At 42.1% G+C, this 22,611-nt stretch overlaps 1 protein-coding gene across 3 annotated transcripts in view; it reads left to right on the forward strand.

The window, feature by feature from the left end:
* Window positions 1-587: 587 nt before the first annotated feature.
* The window catches only part of col16a1 (collagen, type XVI, alpha 1), an 86,173-nt gene continuing 64,149 nt past the window's right edge, over window positions 588-22,611 (forward strand). For all 3 annotated transcript variants that reach the window (XM_085445372.1, XM_085445374.1, XM_085445373.1), the window contains exons 1-2: window positions 588-864; window positions 8,338-8,461. In XM_085445372.1, the coding sequence (XP_085301498.1) occupies window positions 8,386-8,461 (76 nt within the window). In that variant the 5' untranslated portion in view covers window positions 588-864; window positions 8,338-8,385. The remainder of the gene's footprint in view (window positions 865-8,337; window positions 8,462-22,611) is intronic.

Raw genomic sequence — 22,611 nt, forward strand, 5'->3', positions numbered from 1 at the left:
TCTGGATGGTCAGGGGCTCCAACCGAGGCCACTTTATGGATTGGATGCAATAAAAGTGAGTGATAAAACAATATGGAAGCTGTGGATGTGGCCTTCAATCATAAGTAAGTATGATAAGTAAGTTCATTAATTTTAATGGAGTAAATTCCTCTCCATAATGCACCAACCAGGAGAGCCTAATCTGCATTTCTTTTCCTAATACAGTGCTTTAACCCAGGCAGAATAGAAAGTCTGTTTTTCTGGTATGTCATGAATCAAATAGTAAGAGGTGAGGGGGAGATGGAGGTAAGATGATGGGGTAGAGGGTAAAGAGAGGGTAGAGAGGCCTGGAACAGCTTGCCAAAAAGATTAGAGAGATGCCCAGGGCTTATTTTCCAGCCTTGTGGACAAGTTGATGTCACCACATGTTTGAGAGAGATCTCCCAAAGAGAGAGGGAGAGAGCAGGGAGAAAGAGGAGAGGAGAGGAGAGGTAAAGGGGGGGTGTTGGAGGGAGACTGGAAGAGAGACAGGCTGGAGGAATAGACAGAGACCAAGGGGAGGAAAAAAGTAATAAGAAACCGAGAGACAGACAACAGAGAGAGCAAAGAGGAGGCGAGAGAGGGAGAAAGACACTTGGGATCAGCAGAGAGGGGAGGGGGAAAAAGTTGGACACGGCTAATCTTGCTGTAACTTTTTTTCCCTCTTTCCTTTCTCTGTGGAAGAAGACTCAAGAAAAAAAAAGGCAAGGGGACAAAAACTAGGCTGGATTACATTTGTCTGCATTTGCATCGCCCTGCAGGATTCCCAAGCCGGACCTTGGATCTATACACGCACAACAGCGGATTAATGTGGTCGCAAACTTGTGGATTTATCAGAAATTGAAGGTAAGGATTTTACATGCTCTCTGTCGTTTTAACTTTTCGTTTAAAAAGCGATGCTTTTTTTTTTTTTGCCACATCCGCCGGAGATTTAAAGACAAGTTAGTGAAGTGCAGCGGAACTTTAGTGATGGAAGTGTTGTAGCAGCAAAGACTGCTTACAGTGGGCAACGTCACATGGGGATACCATACTGCGGGGTGTACCACACACCAACAATCTGGGATACTGAGCAAAAGTACTCTAAAGTTGCTTTCTCTCAGCGGAGATCATTAAAGTTGTATGTTCTCGGCCGCTCTGACTCGTGTAGTTGTAGTAAGCTAGTATTCCGTTATTGGATTTTGCAAGAAAACGACTAGCTCCTGGCAAAAGTGATGCTGATTTTTCCTTCACATCTAATAAGCCAGGCATGGGCACAGAACGGCTGAGGTGTTGCTGTTTTGTTTGGATGGCATCCAACCCCCTGTGGCATGGAAAAGCCTCCTAAGTACACTGGGGTTTTTTCCCCACTACATGCATATCATTCGAAAAAAGTAATCAGCTTTGGAATGATCTCGGATCGGTCTCTAAAACTTATTTTCACTTCTTGGGAAAGAAAATGAACGCCAGAGGAGTGGGGGCTTGAATACCGCAGTAACATCTGCTTTCCTAATTACTCAGCTATCCCCCATGTTTGCTGGATTTTGCATCCTGTCTGCACCCCACGACTCACATTAAAAAATAAATCCTCCTACTCTTTTTTTGTTTTCACCCTCCTCCTTCAAAATGTGGAACATTTTCCACACCTCCACGTTGTCCAAGTAGGATTCTGGTTTCATTTAAGGGTCATTTTAACTAAAAGAAACTTGCACATGTAAGCTTGGAAACCCTGGTATGTAACAGAACTCTCCTACCACCAGTAGTCTCCTCATAGCCCTGTTACAAACGTTACAAATCTATGCCCATTAAGTGTTGCTCACTTAACCTGCTGGAGGCTGTCTGTGCAATGCATAGCTGTAGGCCACAGGGCGGTATGTTCTCCCACGTATATCTTCCATACCAGCTTTTGTTGGGCCTACAGGAAATTGTATCATCTCCTTGACTCCTTGCTCATTCAGTTCAGCTGTGAAGTGAACATTAGGCGGAAATGTAAAGTCAAGCTGAAGAAAATCGGCAAGTCATCTGCTCTCTCCAGGCTGACTTCATCCACAACATAGGCTAGGAGCCAACCGGGTCATGTCATCAGATTAGGACTAACTTTGCTTCGTTGCGTTTGCAAAAGGGCCGTAGGTGTCCGTGGCATTGGAACTTCCAGGTAGCCCTGAGCAATCACAGGAAAGAGTTTTATGTATTTAGTGCTCAGTTCCTTTCCTGGTCTGATTCACACTAGCAAATATTCAAATAAAGCCCTTGAACACTGCCCAGAATGTAAGACTAGTAAAAACTTGCCTCAGTCTCTTTTCAGTGTTACACAGGTTTGGATATTACCTTCGCTAGTTTGAAGGTTTTTGCTCGGAGTCAGTTGATATTTGGAGTGTTAAGCCCTCGGGGCCCACTTCAGCTACTTTTATTTAAAGTTAAAACAAGTTTGTGAGAAGGTCAAAACTTTCAGATACAGAGTGTGCACGTTCATGTCTTCAAAGCAAAATGCATTTTGGGAAACAGCATGTTGACCGACGTCGACATCCAGCAGTAGTGTAACTAGTATTGTTTGAACCTATGAGTGTACTTAGAACTGCATTCAGGTCAGAAACATTGAGAGAAATGTAAACCTTACTTAGAGGGTGAATCCCAGACTTTGATGACTTTGCCTTTTTCCCCTTTTGCTTCAGCATAAGGTTCAGATTTGTGGTTTGGAGTCTCAAAAACCACCAGATGGATTTCCATGACTGATCCATGACTGGTCTGATCTACACACTCATGTTCCCCTCAGAAGTAACTTATTGTAAACTGCGAACCCTCTGATCCATCTGACCATAAATGACCATCATAGGGTCCAAGTTAAAGTTTTCCTGTTGTGTATTTCTACTTGCATGCATTTGTGTTTAGTTCTAAATCTCACTGGTACACGCTAAATGAAGATATTGAATGTAGTAAGCATCAATATTTAAATCAGCATTTTAGCATAACATCTGTATTACAGCTATGCAGAACTGCTATAGACGCTCTAGGCAAGTAGACTCTAGTTTTTTTCAGCCATGCATTCTCTGGAGGAATGCAGGGCTCACAGCAGCCCAACAATTATTTTAGTTTTCTCACAATAAGAATTGACCAACCTTACTCACACTAACAATTAGCAGAGCTGATTTTGAAGCACCTCGTAAACAGAAATTGAGTTTGTGATTGTGTTGTTGAACGGTAGCTTCTGGAGCATGGTGTTAAATGGCTTGAGTCACTGTGTGTGTGCTCATCTGCATAAATGAGCCTCTGTTGACTTCCTATTCAGTATGTCTGTCCACTCTGTATGGCAGCCCCTTTCGCCTTCTGTAGAACACATGTTGTACTTTACACGAATGCACACAGGCGGGCTACCTGACCGATAAGGCAGGGCTTCTGTTTGATGGCTGAATTCCATGTACAGCCTCTTCTCAGAGAGAACTTCCCTTGAGGATTTTGAGCCAGGGTGACAAACTGGCGGCCAATCAGGAAGTTGCTTTCACAACTCAGCAGCAATACCACTCTTGGATGTTTTCTTGTGTGATAGCCTAGAGTAGATTGGAAGCAGACTAGATTGTAAACTGCCCCTATCAGTCTTCTTGCTTCTGGATGCTGTGAGAGACAGCTGGAAAAGCAATGAACCCTCAGATAGTGAATGACAGACACATTTACACCGGGTTCTTCAATCTAAACAGATGCAAACTATTCTAAACAGTGGGCTGTTGGATCACTGTTATTTAATCATCCATGTCTGGGTGGCTAATAAGCAATAAAAGCAATTCTCTTGTCAGGCCATAAAGTGGACATGTTTCATTTAACTCTGTCAGAATGTGTTCCTCTAAACAGGCTTGTGCTAGAGATGTTGTTCCATCTGTAAACAGTGGCAATTGTGATGAAATGCAGGACAGTGAAAATTGCTAAGCCCTGAGCACAAGAGCCTCGGTTATTATGTGAGACTGTGTCAGTGGCTCATTCTGTATGTGTATTCAAATCCATAAAAAGTACTGGTACTACTGGGCTGGGCTGTGATTGTGGATGCTGGTCATTACTTCTGTCTGTCACTCCTTGTCTTTCAGCTTTTAGAGCTATAACAGTAAGACATCTGCTCCTGTTTTCCTTCCTGTGTCTTATCCATAACCAGTGACCCAATCACTCACAGGCCTGCTCACCGAGTCATGGCCGGGCCTGCGGCAAGCCCAGTGGCATAACCCCATCCTGGCTTTACTGTATCTGTTATTGCAAGCTATGAATGCAGTGCAGAGACAGAAATGGAAAGAGACACATCCATAGCAACTTATATCAGGAAACCTATTAAACTGTTTTGGATTATGGCCAGATAATAATAGCAATGAGCTGTAACTTTTCCCCCAGCTTGTGTTCTGTGGACTGTGATGCATTATGCATTATGTACTGTGTGAACTTTCTTATTATTGTGATCATGTGGCATGAAGCCTATAATAATGGCTGTAGCTTCAGACTGCTCAAACATAGCTGTCTAAGGCTTTGATTAACTTCCCACCCATCCGGCTGCAGGAGAAAACACGTTTTTTAACGTATTCTTCTTGTCGTTTAGCTAACTAGATAGTTTCACCTTAACAGTACTCATACTGGCAATAGTAGTGCTGACAGATCATTTGTGGCTTAGCATAATTGTACAGGATCTTGCAAAGACCTTGGTTCTTAAATAAACCGGTAACCTAAAATAAAAAATATGGAAGAAAAAGCAACCACGCCTGTGCTGTCTCAGGGTACTTGAATTTGTAATATTTCATGCATAATAGTGTTCCTATCATCATGGCTAAATGAATTGCTCCAGGAGCACGATGGTGTACGCAGAATGGGCCAAAAAGTTAAGAGCAAATTGTGTTCACTCTTACCGTCTTGACTACTAAACTATTTTTAGTCAACAAAACCATCATATGATATCACTATTAATGATGACGTCAGTGCTAGCTTAGCAAGCTAACAGCAGCAGCAGTTTAAAAAAAGAATTATAGGAAATACATTATGTTAATTTATTATGATATTGTTTGGTATTTATGTGCCTAATAGTGCCATCGTCCCTGCTGAAAAATGTAGTATTATGTGGGACCAAATTTAATATAACGTAGGTTACGATAGTTATGAAAATGGAGCAGCTAGCATGACGTCGAAGTCTAATATTTCAAACATCGTCTTTTTCTTACTACACTGATTGTAGCGTATGTATTCTCAACAATAGTTAGCAATTTTTAACATATATATGTTTTTTAAAAGCATTTCTTACAAATGAAAATCTTTGGGATTTTCGTATTCGTTATTCCCAAAACAATGTTAGGTTCCCTGTTTGTTTTGCATGTTTTGTTCAGCTTACATTACCTGTGCATCACCTAACGGTCACCAAAATTAGTATCTGCAGCAGAATTTTGTTTGACTCACTAGTTAATATTAAATAAAGAAAAAGCACCACAGGCCTGGCAACACCCCTGTTGGCTATAGTTGACAGTGTTCGTATTCTTAGTTCCAAGTTTACAGTGTTTAATGTAGCTAACCTGTCAAAATTTCTTCGCAGTAAACTGTGCATACCAGCACATTGTGTACATATTATGGTACATGAAAATATACGAAGTGGAGTATTTGAACTGAGCCACACTACTTAAGTCAACGGCTCCCAAAGTGGACTGCATACTTCAAATGAAAGTCTGGGGCAGGTCAGGCTGTCTCTGTTTCTCCAGAACATAATTTGAAGCACCGTCCTCCACCATATTGTCTTTTAACAGCTTGCTACAGAAGTCAGGTCAAGCTGGATAGTATTCACACGCCACATTGTGTAGCCCCAGGGGAGTGTGGGGGTCATTTCTCCTGGCAGACAGCACAGGTGTGTGTTCAGAGATACAGTCTGCTTGCCTGCCTGCCTTGAGGGCCCTGCTGAACCTGTAAACACTACAGAATTATGGGGTCCTAGCACATGCCGAGGGCAAGTCCAGGTCAGCTGGGATGTGTTTACCCGGGTTATATGCAAGTGGGCGGGATTAGCATGTTTATGCACGTACATTCTTGTGTGCATTTATAAATGAGCTACTGTAGTAAGGGAGAGAGACTGCGCAGCCAAGATATAATGATTATTTCTACGTGGCGTGCATTTTAATCTATGCATGCCTTTGTGTGTGTGTCTGTGTGCCTGTTGTTTGGCCACGTGGAAGCATCTGGTACAGCAGAACAATGGCTCCAGTGGAATAGTCTCCAGATGTGTTTGTGTGTTTTGGCCCCTCTGTCTGTTTGACTCTAGACCAACCGTCCTGCATGTAAATCATTTTGCTTTCATGTCCATCTTCTGCTTTGTTGTCTTGCATTTGCTGCTTTGTTTGCGTCAATAATGTGCTTAATGTGCGCATGTGCTCATGGTCAAATGTGGCTATATATATATATATATATATATATATATATATATATATATGTATATATATATATATATATATATATATATATTAGGGCTGAACGATTATGGAAAATAATCTAATTGCGATTTTTTGCCCCAATATTGCGATTGCGATGCGATATGCGATTATTTTTTAAGGTATTTGTCTTCTGTATTATTAAACAAAGACAAGCAATACATCATATAGTATGGCCAATACTATATTACATTAATTTTAAACTGTTCTTTCCTGGAAGACAGACCTCTGTTATGATGACATGAGGTGATGCATGAATTGATGACTGACATTTTTATTTAATTTCTTCAATCACAACAGTATATTTGAACATACACAATAGTTTATTTTTAGCTTACAAACATCTGAGCATAAAGTGCTGACAAGGAACCCTGGTGTAAACATTAAAATGAAAGTCAGTACAATGTGCAGATTGCAGAAATATACATAAACAAAATCAGTGGCTTTACCACACTCAGTTTTTCGACATCTGTGAACTACTAGACAGTCATTCAATTAAAAAATAATATTAAATAAATAAAAAATACACACATCTTACTGATCTCTGCAGTCAGTAACATTACACATAAAGTGCAAACATAATAGCAATTGTATAAACACACACACAAACACGCCTTTAAAGTTTAAAGGCGTGAAATTGGACGGTCTAGTTCTGATTAGCGTCACCGCTGTCTCGGTGGAGTTTAATAAACTCGGCCGTCTGCTTCTTGCTATCTAAAATATAACCAGACACTGGTGTAAATTCTCGACTGTCTCATACTTCTGTTTAATAAGTTTTCTGTTTGACGTTTAGTCAGCTGTGTGAAAACCAAGGAGGAACCCACCCGGGGGATTAATAAAGTTTTATTTTATCTAATCTAATAACTTTAATCTCAGCCAAACCGATTTACTCACGAACAAACAAAACACTGAAAAAAGCCCAACAATAACATTTTTAGGTTGTCTAAGTGACTTATATATTACGTTTAACCCGAGCAGCGAAACTCCGCGGTGATCTGAAAATGATGTGCCGGGAGTTGTGCCGTTCTCGGCCGCATCAGTAACCCTCGAGCTCCCGGCTAGCTGTCGAGCTGGTGGGTAGCAGACGCCTCTGAAAACGTCGAAGCACTTTTGCAAATATGGGATATCTTGATAAACCGAGCAGATATTTGATGTTTACACAACTACTTTCTCGCCTGAAAATATGTTAAAAGTTTATTTTGTGACCCAGAAAGATTAGTATGAGTAATTTTAAAACTTAGTAGCGGCCGCCATTGCTGGAAACTGGAGTTTGGCTGGGCCGCGCTATGAATTCTGGGATATGGTAGTAATTTGGACAGCCTTCGGCGCGTCGCTGTGACGTAATCGGTCTACAAATGCGGCCTCAGGAGGATGCAGCCCATGAATTTGGACATGTCCAGAGTATAATCGCAGCCTTTGCGGTTAGAAAATTGCACTTGATCATGTCGCGATATTATCGCAAATGCGATATATCGTTCAGCCCTAATATATATATATATATATATATATATATATATATATATATATATATATATATATATATATATATATATATATATATACATATGTATATTAGTTATATTCACATGTATGTGTCAGAGTGTGTGTAGCAGCTGCCCAGTCGAAGGCCAACCAGATGGACAGGATAATGACTATGATCAGACATTATAGAGTTACACAACTTAATGAGGACCATTCTGGTTAATTCATATGCCACTAACAAAGCCCGCATCATACTACATAATTAACACATCAACTGTGACTGACTCATAAATATACATCAACGTCTATTTAGGAGTCAAGCATAATGCACAGCTGTCGGCAGAGTAAGCAAACTGGGTGGCATGTTGACAGAATGAAGGAGGGATTTGACTTTTTTGACTTTCCCTTTTTCTCTGTGTTTATCCATCAGCTGGTGGCTGGAGTGAGGTGAGGTGGTGTTTTTTGGAGGAGTGAAACCATGTGGCTTTTCTGCTCCTCTCTGGCTCTGCTGGCCATCAGCTTTGGATCGTGTGACCCTCTGGTGTCCGAACAAGGTGAGTCAAGCCTTTCCAAAAGATGTAAACCCTAGTTATTTATTTGCATAGGTAATGAAATGTAAAATTTTGAACAATGTTTTGTTTAACAAAAGGAATAATCTGATTTAAAAAAAAACCCAAAACAATAATAATACTAAGAAAAATATCTAAAACAGGAGTGCGCCCTCTTGTGGCTGTGCATAAAAAAGCATGGACACTGTAAATCTAAGAAACAAACTGCTGTCTTATTTATGCTAACCTAAACCCTTTTTGTAATGATTTCTGCCTATTGTGCTTGACTCTAATGATGTTTCTCCTGTCTCTTCGTTACTTTTCAAATGAGCTTTTATGATTATAATTTAGTCTGCATATTAATTAAATTATTTTCATAATTTTCAGTCGATTTTTCATTGATGCTAACAGGTTTGCTAATAGCTAATATCGGCAGATAATATCGACCTGCCGATACATCAGTCAGGCTCTAATCATCAGGGATGATGAGATATTGTTGGGTAATGATTCACGGTTTGCTTAAATAAAAGTGGTTAGATAAAAGCTTACCTGTTACGTAAATAAATATTAAGCTAGTAAGTAAGCTTGCTGCTTTTGCAAAGATAAATTAAACTAACAAGATACTAGCTTTAGGCTCAGCTTGCATGGACAGAATGTCCCATTGAGCTCTAAGCAAAACAGTAAACGAGTGCACTGGAGAGTTTATTTTTCCAAATGGGTACTGACTGTACAAAAAGAAAATCAAGTGCATATCCTTTGTGGAGCTCTTTTTGTATCCTTCTTATTTATTAAGTTTTCCTGTTGTACAAGCTGTGAACAAAATGCTACTGAATATTAAAGGTCACAAAAAGGAACATGTTTAAATGTTAAAATGACAGTAAAGTTGCAAAGATGTGCCTTTATTGCCTAAAGCAAAAGTTCTAAACAGGATGTGTATCCTCTGACACGTGTCTGTCTGTGTGGGTATGTGCCCTGTAAGTATGAAGGCCCCAAGGCAACAAAGAAAAGAGCGTAATTACACCCTGCGTGTGCAACGCTGGTGGCTTTTGGTAGCTGTGTGGTCAGGCTGTGGCAAAGAGGCGTGTGTGTTTACCATGTGCGGTTTTGTTCCTCTTTATGATCCGTCAGTCATTTGAGGTTGTGTAGTTGTATAGAAGAAACATGTCTGCATGCATGATGAAACGCTAGCTTGACTGTTTGTCGGTGTCGGGGAGAACGTGCATGTGTTACCATGAGTATAAAGTGTGCGAGAAGGACACAGAAACCCCAGAAAACAAGCAAGAGTGAAGAAATGTATTTTCTCCTTTCTTTCTTTCTTTCTTTCTTTCTTTCTTTCTTTCTTTCTTTTGCTTTCAACTGCCTTGCTCCCTTATCGCACTGCTAGTATTTTCTCGGGGCCGGATCTGCGATATCACTTGGGGGGCCGAGCAATCCTCCATAGTTGGCTGAGCTCTGAAGGGAACTTTGTGGAGGAGTGGGACCCCCTTGGGAGGCCCTAGTCGGAGCATTTTAGATGAGACTGAGTCAGCTCGCAGTTCCCCTGAGTCCTTCCTTCCAGTGGTTGAAAGAAAGTGCTTTTTCAAGTGCAGCAATAATACTTAGTCCCAGCAAGCGTCACATACGCACACACACAATTCCTCCGTGTCGTCCAAATCACTGCTTGCTGGTAATTTCCTGACATTGCAGCAGGAAAGCAGATTTAAGTAAAACTAGTGTTGAAGAGTCAAGCTGGAGTACTAGAGTCTAACCAGCTGTCTAGTCCACATAGTTAAAGTCAAAATGCTGACATTCTTCATCATAAAGTATTGACAGTATCCAGTCTGAAGCACATGAGTTATGTATGGATGGTTGTAGCTCCCTCTGTCTGTACCTGCATTGTGCTTTCTTGCTTGTGCCGTGCCTACGTACCGTGTTTTTAGTTGCTGCCTTTATCTCGTTTCCCTCCTTTGTGATTTTTACTGTGTTGGGATTATTTTGCTGGTTTACTGTAGGTCCTTAAAATCAGTGCTGAGATATTCTGAGTGGTCCCCTTAATCCTGTGATGCAAACTAATTTTTAGCACATAAATGTGAATGCGAACTGTATGCTTTGCACATTCAACAGATACTGGACACATAAGGAGGATTTTAAACAGATGTGTTATACACTGTACCATCATTAAAGCACCACATAAGGGAGTATCCATTGCTGATCACCTTATAAAATCGAGCCTGTTTGTGCATCCAGTGAACTTGAAGTTTCAAGGGGTCATTCAGAATGTGACTGCTGGCCTAGTTTGTAGTTCGAGCCCTGATTGTTTAACTGTGTTCTGCAAGGGGGAGTTAAGGAAGCAGTGGGATACTAGATTGCGTTCAAGCACTGAACAATGGATATGATCATAATAGTCATTATTTATCTTTCACACTTCTTTACGCACATGCACGTACAGGATGCCAAACGTTATTTAATCCGAATTGTCTGCGTTTATTGCTGTGCAGAGCTTGTAAATCTGCGTCATGATTCAGTTTATATCTGTGTGTGTGTGTGTGTGTGTGTGTGTACTTGTGAGAGCATATGAAGTTGAGCCAGAGGCCTACAAGGGGAAAATGAGTGAGCTCATCTCCCTGCAGTGCTGTGTTTTAAGTCTTTCCACTCCTCTGTACTGCAATTTTATCTCTGGAAAATAACCAGGAATGCTCTCTATCGTCTGGCTCGTTTGCCCGACAGGGCAAGTAAGACACACATCGTCTCCCTCTGTCATTGTTTGTTATATTTTTTATTACCACCATCATTTAGCTCTTTCCTTACAGGTTTACCTTACATTTATTGTGTTAGACTATCAAATGCATCACCCAGTATGTCTCTTTGCTTCCTATATGTTCCATGTCTTTAATCGACTGAGGAAGTGGAAGACTACCTCTGAGCCTGACTTTCTGCTGATCAGCAGCCTGGTTCAATTATCTTGCAATGCCACATTGTAAGGCACATTCAATAAGCACCACGCGATCTCTTATTCCAAACCACACAGCACATACTCTTGACACTGTGAGCAGACTTGTGACCTCCTTCCTCTGAAGAAAGTACCCTGCCAAGTCTCTGCTGCTCAGAAGACAAAACTAAAACACAGGCCTGACCACAATGAGGCACTGGTAGATAAGGCCACTGCTACTTTAACCTTTGAAAGTTTGTTAAATATCACACACAATGCAGAAAAAAAAGGTCAAATGCAACTTATTTTTACTGAAATATAATAGCAGGTCAGCGAAAGTCGAGTGAATAACTATGTACTTACGCATAGTTCCGTGTCATAATGAATGTCTCAAGGGTATGAGCCTAAACTTGCGTTTGAATTTTCTCCCTGTCTGTATATTTGGAACATTAAATCATCCAGGTGTGATCCTTGCCTGACACGTTTGTACTTTTTAAGCCTCCAAGCTAAATGTAAGCATGTATACATCAAAAAATAGAGTTTTACCTCACTAAAGACCTTTACATGTCTTGAATTTTTATTTTTGGCAATGTGGAGACCTGAGGGGAACACGCTCAGCAGTGTGCTCTGTGACTGCCAGTGTAGTATCATTACCTGCTTTGGCAAGGCTCAAACACAACCCATCAAAGAGGAAGTGAACCCAGCCAAGACCATCCAATCTCTTTAAGACTACATGCAGCTACTAGCAGGATCCTGGAGTGGCAGTCATACTCTGTGCTAATTAGCTTGTCAACAAGCAAATGCTTTCATTTGATCACAGCTTGAGAAGAAATGGGGTTCAACTTCCGTAGTGGGTCCACTGCCAAACTGCCTGAGTATGCTACAGTCCACTAAAAAATCATCGATCCTTTGAGTTATGTGGAAGTAGTTTGTTTCTTCCTTGAGTGAAAATACAGATCAAACAGTTTAAAAAGTATGCACAGCATTTATAGCAATAATGTTTAACTAGTTACCTCAAAATAACAGAATTCATTCCCACTCCTCATCCTTTTATCTGGAATGCTGAATTTATTATTAGAGAGCTATCCATAAATTAGCCTATCCATTAGCCTAATAATCCCTCACTAGTAAATCAAAGAATTTCTGTATGTGTGTCTAACCGGTGATTTGATCTACTTGTTTAGGACCTATAGGGCGAGGTAGTGTTGCCAACTTAGCGACTTTGTTGCTATATTTAGCGAGTTTTCAGACCCCCATAGCGACTTTTTTTCTAAAAAGCGACTAGCGACAAATCTGGCGACTTTTTCTGGTGTTATTGGAGACTCATTTATGACAACTCGATAAAAGTTAACGTGAGTGTTCTCGGTGGTCAGGAACAAATGTAATCGCATGGCAGGATGCTGTAAAAGGACCAAACTTCAGCCAGGAGAACAACTGAGATAATCCATCCACAATACGAGGTTAGTCATTCATATACTGCTGCATGGGCTGGGCTGTAGCTACATCCTAAGGTTTTAAAAACTGAGCTTAAATAAATGATTAGCGGTAATAAAAGCCGAGGGAGGTCAACAGTGATTACTGACTGTTTTAGGAGCTTTTTGAGATCAAATAGAAGAAAATACATAACATTAAACATGTTAACAACACAAAAGTCATATTAAACGCAGACTACTTTAGACCTGGAAGTAGGATTCGTCACGTCATCACTGAACAACCGGATATTGGCCCTGTGCACGAGAAAATGTTAACTTCCTGGTTTGAGACCGGATGTAGGGTTGTACAGTTCTGGTAGCTTTACTTTGCGGTCAATCGCTACTGCGAAGATATACTCCAAAATCATGTCCAAAACTCGAAAACGGAAAGATCGCGTTAAGTTACAAAGAGCAGAAGGTGGGAACACTCACTACTGTTGTGTCATAAAAAATCTAATGATCAATTTTGACGTTTAAAGAGTTTAGATCGATCAGTTGTTTACATCACTCAACACAAGCAGAACTGCATCACTGCATCACTGCATTCAAATTCAAATTCAAATTCAAATTTTATTTGTCACGTACACAGTCATACACAGTACGATATGTAGTGAAATGCTTGGACAACTGCTCGTGACCTAAAGAGAACAAAAAAGGAAAAGGCTATGAATAAGATAGGAAATAAATATGAAAAATTAAAAAGGGTAAATTTAACTAGGAAGGAATAGAATATAAATTAAGGTTAAAAATGAAATAACTGTACAACACAAATTAGAATGAAGGGTAAATTTAACTGGGAAGAATAAGATAAAGATAAATATATAAATTAAAGTTGAAAATAAAATAACTGTACAACAAAATACACAATACACAATATAGAACTATATAAGAATGTATGAAGAAATCTAAATATAAATAAATATATACACAATAACAGCAGCTGTACAAGTATTAACCGGAAATGAAGAATATAGTGACCAGTGTTGTGCAAAACCAAAGTCCAGAATGTCCAGTGTGTGTGTAAGAACCATATGTGTGGGTCAGTACTGTGTGGTGGTGTGATTGAGAGACCGTATCGCCTGCGGGAAGAAGCTCCTCCTCAGTCTCTCTGTGTTGGTCTTCAGGGAGCGGAATCGCTTTCCTGACCTCAACAGAGAGAACAGTCTGTTGTTGGGATGGCTGAGGTCCTTCACGATCTTCCTGGCCTTGGTCCAGCACCGCCTGCTGTAGATTGAGTGCAGGTCAGGGAGCTCGGAGCGGATGGTGCGCTCAGCTGACCGCACAACCCTCTGTAGAGCTCGTCTGTCCTGCATGGTGCTGTTCCCGAACCAGGTTAAGATGTTTCCCGCCAGGATGCTCTCTATGGTGCACGAGTAAAAGTTCCTGAGCACCTTGGAGGGCAGTTGGAAGTCTCTCAAGCGTCTGAGGTGGTAGAGACGCTGTCGGGCCTTTTTCACCACGGTGTTGATGTGACAGGACCATGACAGGTCCTGCGTGATGTGAACTCCGAGGTATTTGAAGCTGTCCACTCTCTCCACTGGGCACTCGTTGATGACAGGGGTCTGGTAGTTCCTCTCCTGCTTAGTGCTGAAGTCCACTATCAGCTCCTTTGTCTTACTGACGTTTAGAAGGAGGTTGTTCCTCTGGCACCAGTTCTCCAGATTCCTAATCTCCTTCAGGTAGGCCGTCTCGTTGTTATCAGAGATCAGGCCCACCACGACGGTGTCGTCAGCAAACTTGATGATGGTGGTGGAGCTGGTAGTGGCCACACAGTCATATGTGTACAAAGAGTACAGCAGGGGGCTCAGAACACACCCCTGGGGGGCTCCAGTGCTGAGAGTGGTGGAGGCTGAGACATGTCCGCCCATCCTTACTGCCTGTGGTCTGCCAGTTAGGAAGTTGGAGATCCACTGACACATAGATGAGCTGAGTCCCAGATGCTCCAGCTTGGTGGTGAGTGTGGAGGGAATTATGGTGTTAAATGCAGAGCTGTAGTCTATGAAGAGCATTTTAACATAATTCCCCCTTCTAGTGTCCAAGTGAGTGAGTGATGTGTGGAGGAGATGAGAGATGGCATCGTCTGTGGAACGATTTGGACGGTAAGCGAACTGTAGTGGGTCCAGTGTGTCTGGTAGTGAAGAAATGATGAAGTCTCTGACCAGGCGTTCAAAGCACTTCATCACTACTGAGGTGAGGGCTACAGGGCGATAGTCATTGAGAGAAGCAGGGTGGGGTTTCTTCGGGACAGGAACAATGATGGACTCTTTGAAGCATGTGGGGATCACCGACTGAGATAAAGAGATGTTGAATATCTCAGTGAACACAGGAGCTAGCTGGTATGCGCAGTCTCTTAGGATACGACCTGGGATGCCGTCTGGTCCTGCTGCTTTCCTGGTGTTCACTCTTTTGAAGGCTCTCCTTACTTCATGCTCGGAGATGACGAGCACGTTTCCGGTGCTGGCAGTATCTTCCTGTCTGCAGCCGTTAGCGCCGCTAACACTAGCATTGTTGGAGACCTTAGCTGCAGCCTCGAAGCGAGCATAGAAAGTGTTCAGCTCGTCTGCCAGAGTCACGGCCGCGTTCGTCATACCGGTTGTTGGTGCTTTATAGTCCGTTATTGTCCTTAGTCCCCGCCACAGGCTCCTAGAGTCACTCTGTTGGAGTTGTGACTCTAGTTTCCTCCCGTAGCGCTGCTTCACCTCTTTCACCGCCCTCCGCACGTTATATGACGCGGCTTTGTACGGGTCCATGTCCCCCGTCATGAGTCCCGTGTTGTAGGCAGCGGTGCGGGATCTCAGAGCGTCGCGGATGGTTTTATCCACCCACGGCTTCTGGTTGGGAAACGTTGTGATAGTCTTTGTCTCCACGGTATCATCCGCTAGTTTCCCGATGAATCCCACAACCGCTTCCGTAAACACGTTGACGTCATCGTCGGAGCTGTTTCTGAACATGCCCCAGTCTGCGTCATCGAGTGTGTCCTGTAACGCGGCCACCGATTGATCCGTCCAGCGCGCGACCTTCCTCTGAACCGGAACTTCCTGTTTCAGCCTTTGTTTGTATTTTGGCATGAGGAAGATGGCGGCGTGATCAGATTTGCCAAACGGGGGGCGGGATTGTGCCTTGTAGCCGTCCTTGACCGTAGTGTAGCAGTGGTCCAGTGTCCTTTCACCCCTGGTGGGGCAGGTGATGTGTTGATAAAAGTTCGGCGCTGCGCGTTTGAGGTTGGCGCTATTAAAGTCCCCCGTCACAATAAGCGCAGCGTCCCGGTGTTGTGTCTGGTGCTGTGTGAGTGCCTCATGCAGCTCGCATAAGGCGGTGACCGTGTCCGCTTGTGGTGGAATATAAACGGCACTTACAATGACCGATGTAAATTCCCGAGGTAGATAAAAAGGACGACACATGATGGACAGTAGTTCCAGATTTGGTGTGCAGGAGCGTGTGAGAGGAACAACGTTCGCACTGTTGCACCAGTTGTTGTTCACCATTAAACACACGCCGCCTCCCCTTGACTTCCCCGAGTCCCGTGTCCTGTCCATGCGGTGAACCGAGAAGAACTCGGCCGGCTGGATGGCGTGGTCCGGCACCGCTGGGTTCAGCCATGTCTCGGTGAAGCAGAGGAGATTGCAGTCCCGAATGTCTCTCTGGAACTTTATCCTGGCCCTGAGGTCGTCAAGCTTGTTCTCCAGTGACTGGACGTTGGCGAGCAGGATGCTAGGCAGAGGTGTGCGGTGTGCACGAGCTCTCAGCCTGTTCCTGACGCCGGCTCGCTTCCCTCTAGGCCGCCGCCGCTTCCCTTTGTTCTCCCTCGAGATCTCACTCGGCCAGCTCGGATCCGGAGTTAAAGACTTCGAATTGTGAGTACATTGTAAACCAATAGAAACAAGAGTGTCACTGTCATACCTAATGTACCCAATGGTGATGATTTTGCCGATTTAGAAACGCTGAAAACTAACTTAAAAAACAAAGACAAAGAAAAAGTGGTCGGAGCAGTCGTGACGGCAGCCGACCTCACCGGCGCCATCTTTAAATGCATGCAGAAGACACATCGTCCACATTCAGAAGCACATCTCTGTATAGTGACTGGTCTTATGATTTAAACAGGCAAATGTTCAGCATTCAAACTACAGGTGAAGAATAGTCAAACCAGATGTTTCCCCCGTTAAGTCGATATCAGCTAGTCAAGTACACACCTACACAGCATGTTAACAAACCGTGAAAAAAGCCACACAAAAAATGAACGATTGCTGGTAAGGGTTTCTATACATTAGTATTTACGAAGGGTATGTTGTGACTTACCTTCAAAATTACAGCGGTCCCTGACTATAACGCGGTTCACCTTTCACCTCGCTGTTTCGCGTTTTTTTTTAGTGCAAGTTTGCATGCTTATTTTTTTTTTATGTCACATTGTGTCCTGTGTCCTGTGTCCTGATCGCTGCAGACGATCTCCTCCGTGACGTCTCTCCTGTACAGTACAGAATCGCTGCATCGATCGCTAGCAGTGTGACTCTGAAGTGCAGTGCTGTATGTCCACGATGTCCACGAAACGTTTTGCACCGTCCAAAAATAAAATTGGCTACTTGATTTCACCTATCGCTGGTTATTTTTAGAACATAACACCCACAATAAACGAGGGACAGCTGAGAAATCTAACATTTGAATCCCTTTTCTCTTTTGCTCTGAGGTGCGGGGAAAAATATTGACAAGTCGATGAACATCATTTGCAGATATATTGGGTAAATGCCCAAGACATCTATAGAAATGTAAATCGCCGCTTGATTCATTCATTTGCTTAACTTGTTTTGGACCGTAAACCAGGCGCGAATAGGACACCGGAAACAAAGCTCCCCACAGGAGTTTCCGCACCGGAAGTAGCATATGCTAACGTGCACATAGTCAATTTGCAGTATAGTGAAATGTCGATAATTCAGAAACCTGTCATGATAGTTGTTTGCAAGTGCCTTAGCCCTAGTTTGCTAACATATAAATAATATTAATTCATGCTAAGAAAGAACACTATGGATATGATGACTGATCAAAAAATACAGAGTTCATAAGGAGGTGCATTGTCTTTATGGCTCAAGGGGAACTTTGGTGGAGCATGAGGAAGTCAGAGGTGGTATAGAGGTATGTGAGGGTGGTACAGAATATAGATGAGGGCAACTAGACAGCAGTGAGGTGTGCAGTAGGAGTGACAGGTTGAAGATGGGGATGGGATTATAGCAGGTATCAGCTCAGAGCTCTTTCTTATATGCAGAGGTGTTGGACATGTTAATAGATCAGGTAGGAGTCTCTGCAGACTTTAATGTTTGCAGATGGCATTGACATGACCTGTAGTGAGAGTAGGGGGAGCCTGGACAAGTGGAGGTATGCACTGGATAAAAGAGGAATGCGCGTGTGGGAGGGAAGCAGGGGAAATGGTGAAAAAAGGAGTAGAGGTAGTGAAAGTGGATGAGTTTAAATACCTAGCTTCAACTGTTCAAAGCAATTGACAGCACACAAGAGGGGTGAAGAAGAGAGTGCAGACAGGTTGGAGTGGGTGGAGATGAGTGTCGAGGTTGATTTGCGGCAGACGAATAGCAGAAAGAGTGAGAGAGAATTTGGAAGTGGTACTGACAAAAAGACAGAAGCTTGAGTGGAGGTGGCAGAGTTAAAGATGCTAAGATTTGTAGTGGGAGTCACCAGGAGGGACAGGGTTGGAAGCGAGCACGTTAAATCTATACATCTCTAATCTATATGCTCTACTTAAAGTTTCTTTTTACTCAAATTCTAAGTTGCTGAAGGCTGTTGTGCCCTAAGCATGCTGAAAGTTGAGCATGAACATGAAGCTTAGATATCCTAAAATTGTCACAGGAGAGATAAAAGCTTCTTTTTTTTAATCCTAAAAGATGCCTCTTCAAACTTGATTTCTTTATCTTGCAGTATAATGCAGTCAGCTATTCTTAGTCTTACCTCAGAAAAAACAAACTATAGCCTGGGGAGTGCTGGTCTGGGTGTTGTGGGGTAAGTTGCTTTTCCTGAAGTGACACTTCACACCTTACATTACCTGTTATGTTTCCACTTTCTCTTTTTTTCTCTCTCTGCTCTCCTTTGTTCCTCCCTCCTCATCTCTCCACCTTCTCCTCTATTGTGCTGTTTAACTTTTTATTGTGCTGCCCGTTTGCCTGCAGCCAGGGTCTCTCCACTCCACACCTGACAAAGCCTTCATCTGTATTCCTTCTGATGGAACTGCGGCAGTGATGAAACCAACCCCCACGCAAAATGCAAAAGGGGTGGGGGGGAAGAAAGCAGCCTAAGCAGCAACAAAAAGCAGATCATACCATGTCTTGACTTAAAAAAAAAACTCTCAGTGGGAGATATAAAGATACACTCTTTCTGTGTGTGTGTGGATACGTGTGTGTGCGTGTGCGCTTGTGAGGCTGCACATTGCACTTTGTGCTGAGTTGGCAGATTAGGCTTCAGGATGGAGAATTCAAATTATGAATACAGCATGTGTGACTGTGCGAGTGAGAGAGGGCGCGAAGGCAGGATTTAAGATTGAGTGACAACATCAGAGGGCTGAGAAAACTCTAAAGCAGTGCTCGATACCTTCTCCACCGGATCCGTTGTTCGGAAGTCACGTCCAACACGTCTGATTTCTTTTACTTTTAATCTCAAGCCTCTCTTAGCGTGCCGCAACATTGCTGCATGACATCTCTTTTCCACGGCTTGATTTGTATTTGTTGACAGCAATAAGAAAATGACACACTGGTGGGGGCTCACGGGACAAAATGTGCTGCGCTTTGCAGTACAGTCATTTGTATTTTGGAACCAAAATTGGGCAAAAAACTGCACTGCGTAAAGTGATGATCTTGATAAAAAGTGATGAACAGCTAAAAGGGATTTAATTCTTTCCTCTTTTTTTTTTTAGCTGGCCTCCGTGAAATTAAATTCCAGGGTCTTGATTAAAGTTGGTTGGTTGTTATTATTCGAGGAATTATATTCCTCTATTTCACCCCGTTTTGCTGTGAGCCTTGATAAAACTGCATTTTGCTTGGAAACATACACAGTATCTTCAGATTGCACGCTTCAAGGCAATACTCCCTGAAGCGCTCTGCCCATTTCATCAAAAAGACATTCCCTAGGACTCCAGGGAGTAAAGCCCTATTTGCACAAGATTAGTATTCCTGTGTTGTTTAATGTGATTAAACTCTTACATCTGTGTTTGTTGTGCAGCTCTGGAAAATTGAACTTTGTGTTATATTAATGGTTGAGTTTCCTAAATGATAGCAAAAGGTTCCTTACCTACAAAGGAATAACGTATCCAACCTACACTGAATAAAAATTCTTCACTTTTAATAAGCATGAAGCAATAATTTTGAGATTTTTGAAAGCAATTCATTATTAAGGAACATATGCTTGGTCTAAATTGAGTACAAATCAAGTACATTTCATTTGACCAGATTTCAATACATCGAACATTTTTATGTAACAAAATAGCATGGAATATGTAAATGTAACTAAATTAGTTAAAAGTCAGGAATTTGGGGCACTTTTTTTAGACTGCTTTTGCAGTATATTTTAACTTGTTCTTTCTATGAATTTGCAAAACCAAAAGTCAACCAAAATTTCCTTTTTATATTTTCCATTGTAGACTCCATAACCTAATGGTGCATAAAGCACCAAAAAAGATTGCAAAAAGAAAAAAGAACACATGAGATCCTGATTCGCCCAAGACTAATATGATCCGAAGACCTTGAGGTTGGTGGTTCGATCCCTGGCTGCTCCAGTATGCATGCCAAAGTATCCTTGGTGAAGTTCCTGAACCCCAAAGCTCCCCCCAATGCAGTCAACAGAGAGTCTATGTTAAACAGAAGGCACTTAAAATGTAGAAAAAGTGCTTGTATGAATATATAAGTGAATGAGACGTTGTATAATGAGCTTTAAGTACCCAAGTAGAGTAGAAAAGCACTATATAAGAACCGGCAATGTAAGATCACCAGTTTCTAGAGGTCCCCAAGTAATAGTTTGTGGTATTAACAGGGCTTTAGAAAAGGCAGCTTCTTCAATCCTCTACTCAGTCTTCTCTTTAGGTGATAGAAACAAAGACCAGTGTCCTCCAGTTAAACTCTTCCTCAAAAGAAGCACCTAGTCTTTAGTTATATGCTCCTACATACCATTAAACCATTTACAATTAAATAACTGTTGCCATAATCTGTACAAATTCAACTGTTTTTTGTGAAAGTGAAGATTTATTGGAGATCCTAAATGGCCTTGTTCTAGAGTTATTACATTCACAACTTGACCTCTGATACCGGGATTTCAACTTGTCCAAGATGTTTTGCATTCTTAAAGGCAGGGTGAAAACAATACACTGTCAGCAAGCGGCTACCTATATGCCTGTTCTGTTTGTGCCACACAGCGGATGGCGCTGCATGAATCAGGTGCAATATTACATTTTCAACCCTCCCTTTCACAATTTCCACATTTAACAACTTCTTCGTGCAGAAACTCGCCACAACACATTGACTTGCTGCACCATTTAGTGTTATAAATTGATGGATATATTGGACCATAACACCTCTGCAGTTTCTGCCTTGCAGTTGCTAGAATCTGTTGACAGTAAAAGTTAATTTTTTGAAGGCACCCAGGATTTGATGCTCCATTACAGGGTCAGCAGACAACTCTGGTTGTTCTTTAGGTAAAATGTATTTTTAGAATTACATTGCTAGATAACTCAATCTTTTCTAAAGTTGTTGGCATGTGTGGTGCAGACCAAAGAAGATCCTCATGCCAATTGCGAAGCATGGTGGTGGAAATGTTATGGCTTGGGGTTGTTTTTCTGCCTCAGAGACAAGGCCTGGGCCCGGTATATTAATGACGAGGTGAATTTTGAACTGGATTGTTGAACTGGACCTTTCAAAGAGTTAACAAGCCAACGAACATGAACAAATCCATCAAGTAATTGGTCATATGAAGGCTTATTGAACGGTCTAGTCAACGCCACATCTGAAGGCTGCTAAAATGTTATGGAGTGATTTGCAAGTAGCATATATGCAAAGAAAAGAAACTCTTCAAACGTCTTGCAGCTGAAAGAATATTTTCAGCAAGGTGTCAGAGACTGGTGTGCAATTATGCAAATTGCCGCAGAGTTATTTCTACTGAAGTGGGCAATGCTAGCTTTTAAAGCCGGGGGGTAATTACATTTGTAGAGAGTCTTACTTCTGTTGATGTTTTTCCCTGAATAAGCGATTGAAAAAGCACATCATCTTCTGAAGTCATTCACCTTTATCTCTACACGCGCTTTTAAATAGGGACTTACAAGATGTCCAGTTATATCAAAAAGGCAACATTTTAATGGAATACAGTTATTTTGTCACATAAAAATAGTCTTTAAGTTTGTCAAATATGACCATCCTTCTGATTGACGGGGCAGAAACTAAAATCTCTCATCCTGAGTTTCGGCACACGTGAATGATTTCGAAAACCAATCAGCAAAAGAGGTAGTTTTGTATTAATTCAGGGCCTCGCATTCATATTATCTGCAGTCATAATAAAAGAAAAATCTCAAAACTGAGCCCAGCAGTATGTCTTGCTCCTTGGCCCCAAAGAGATCAATTAAGGGTGGATCATAGCGTTTCACAGGGCCCACGTCTACCTGTGCTTGCCCGGTTTCACCCCCACCCCCACCCACCTCCCTGTAGTTAGGCAGTCCGCTCTGACAGGCAACACTTTTCTCTGCAACCTCCCCTGACAGGGTGAGAACACATCCATCAAACGGAGGCAACCGCGACAGACAA

The sequence above is a fragment of the Copadichromis virginalis genome, linkage group LG22 (genome assembly GCF_057382275.1).
Source record: "Copadichromis virginalis isolate Kocher_CV1m ecotype Utaka linkage group LG22, C_Virginalis_male_GT1.1, whole genome shotgun sequence".
NCBI lineage: Eukaryota > Metazoa > Chordata > Actinopteri > Cichliformes > Cichlidae > Copadichromis > Copadichromis virginalis.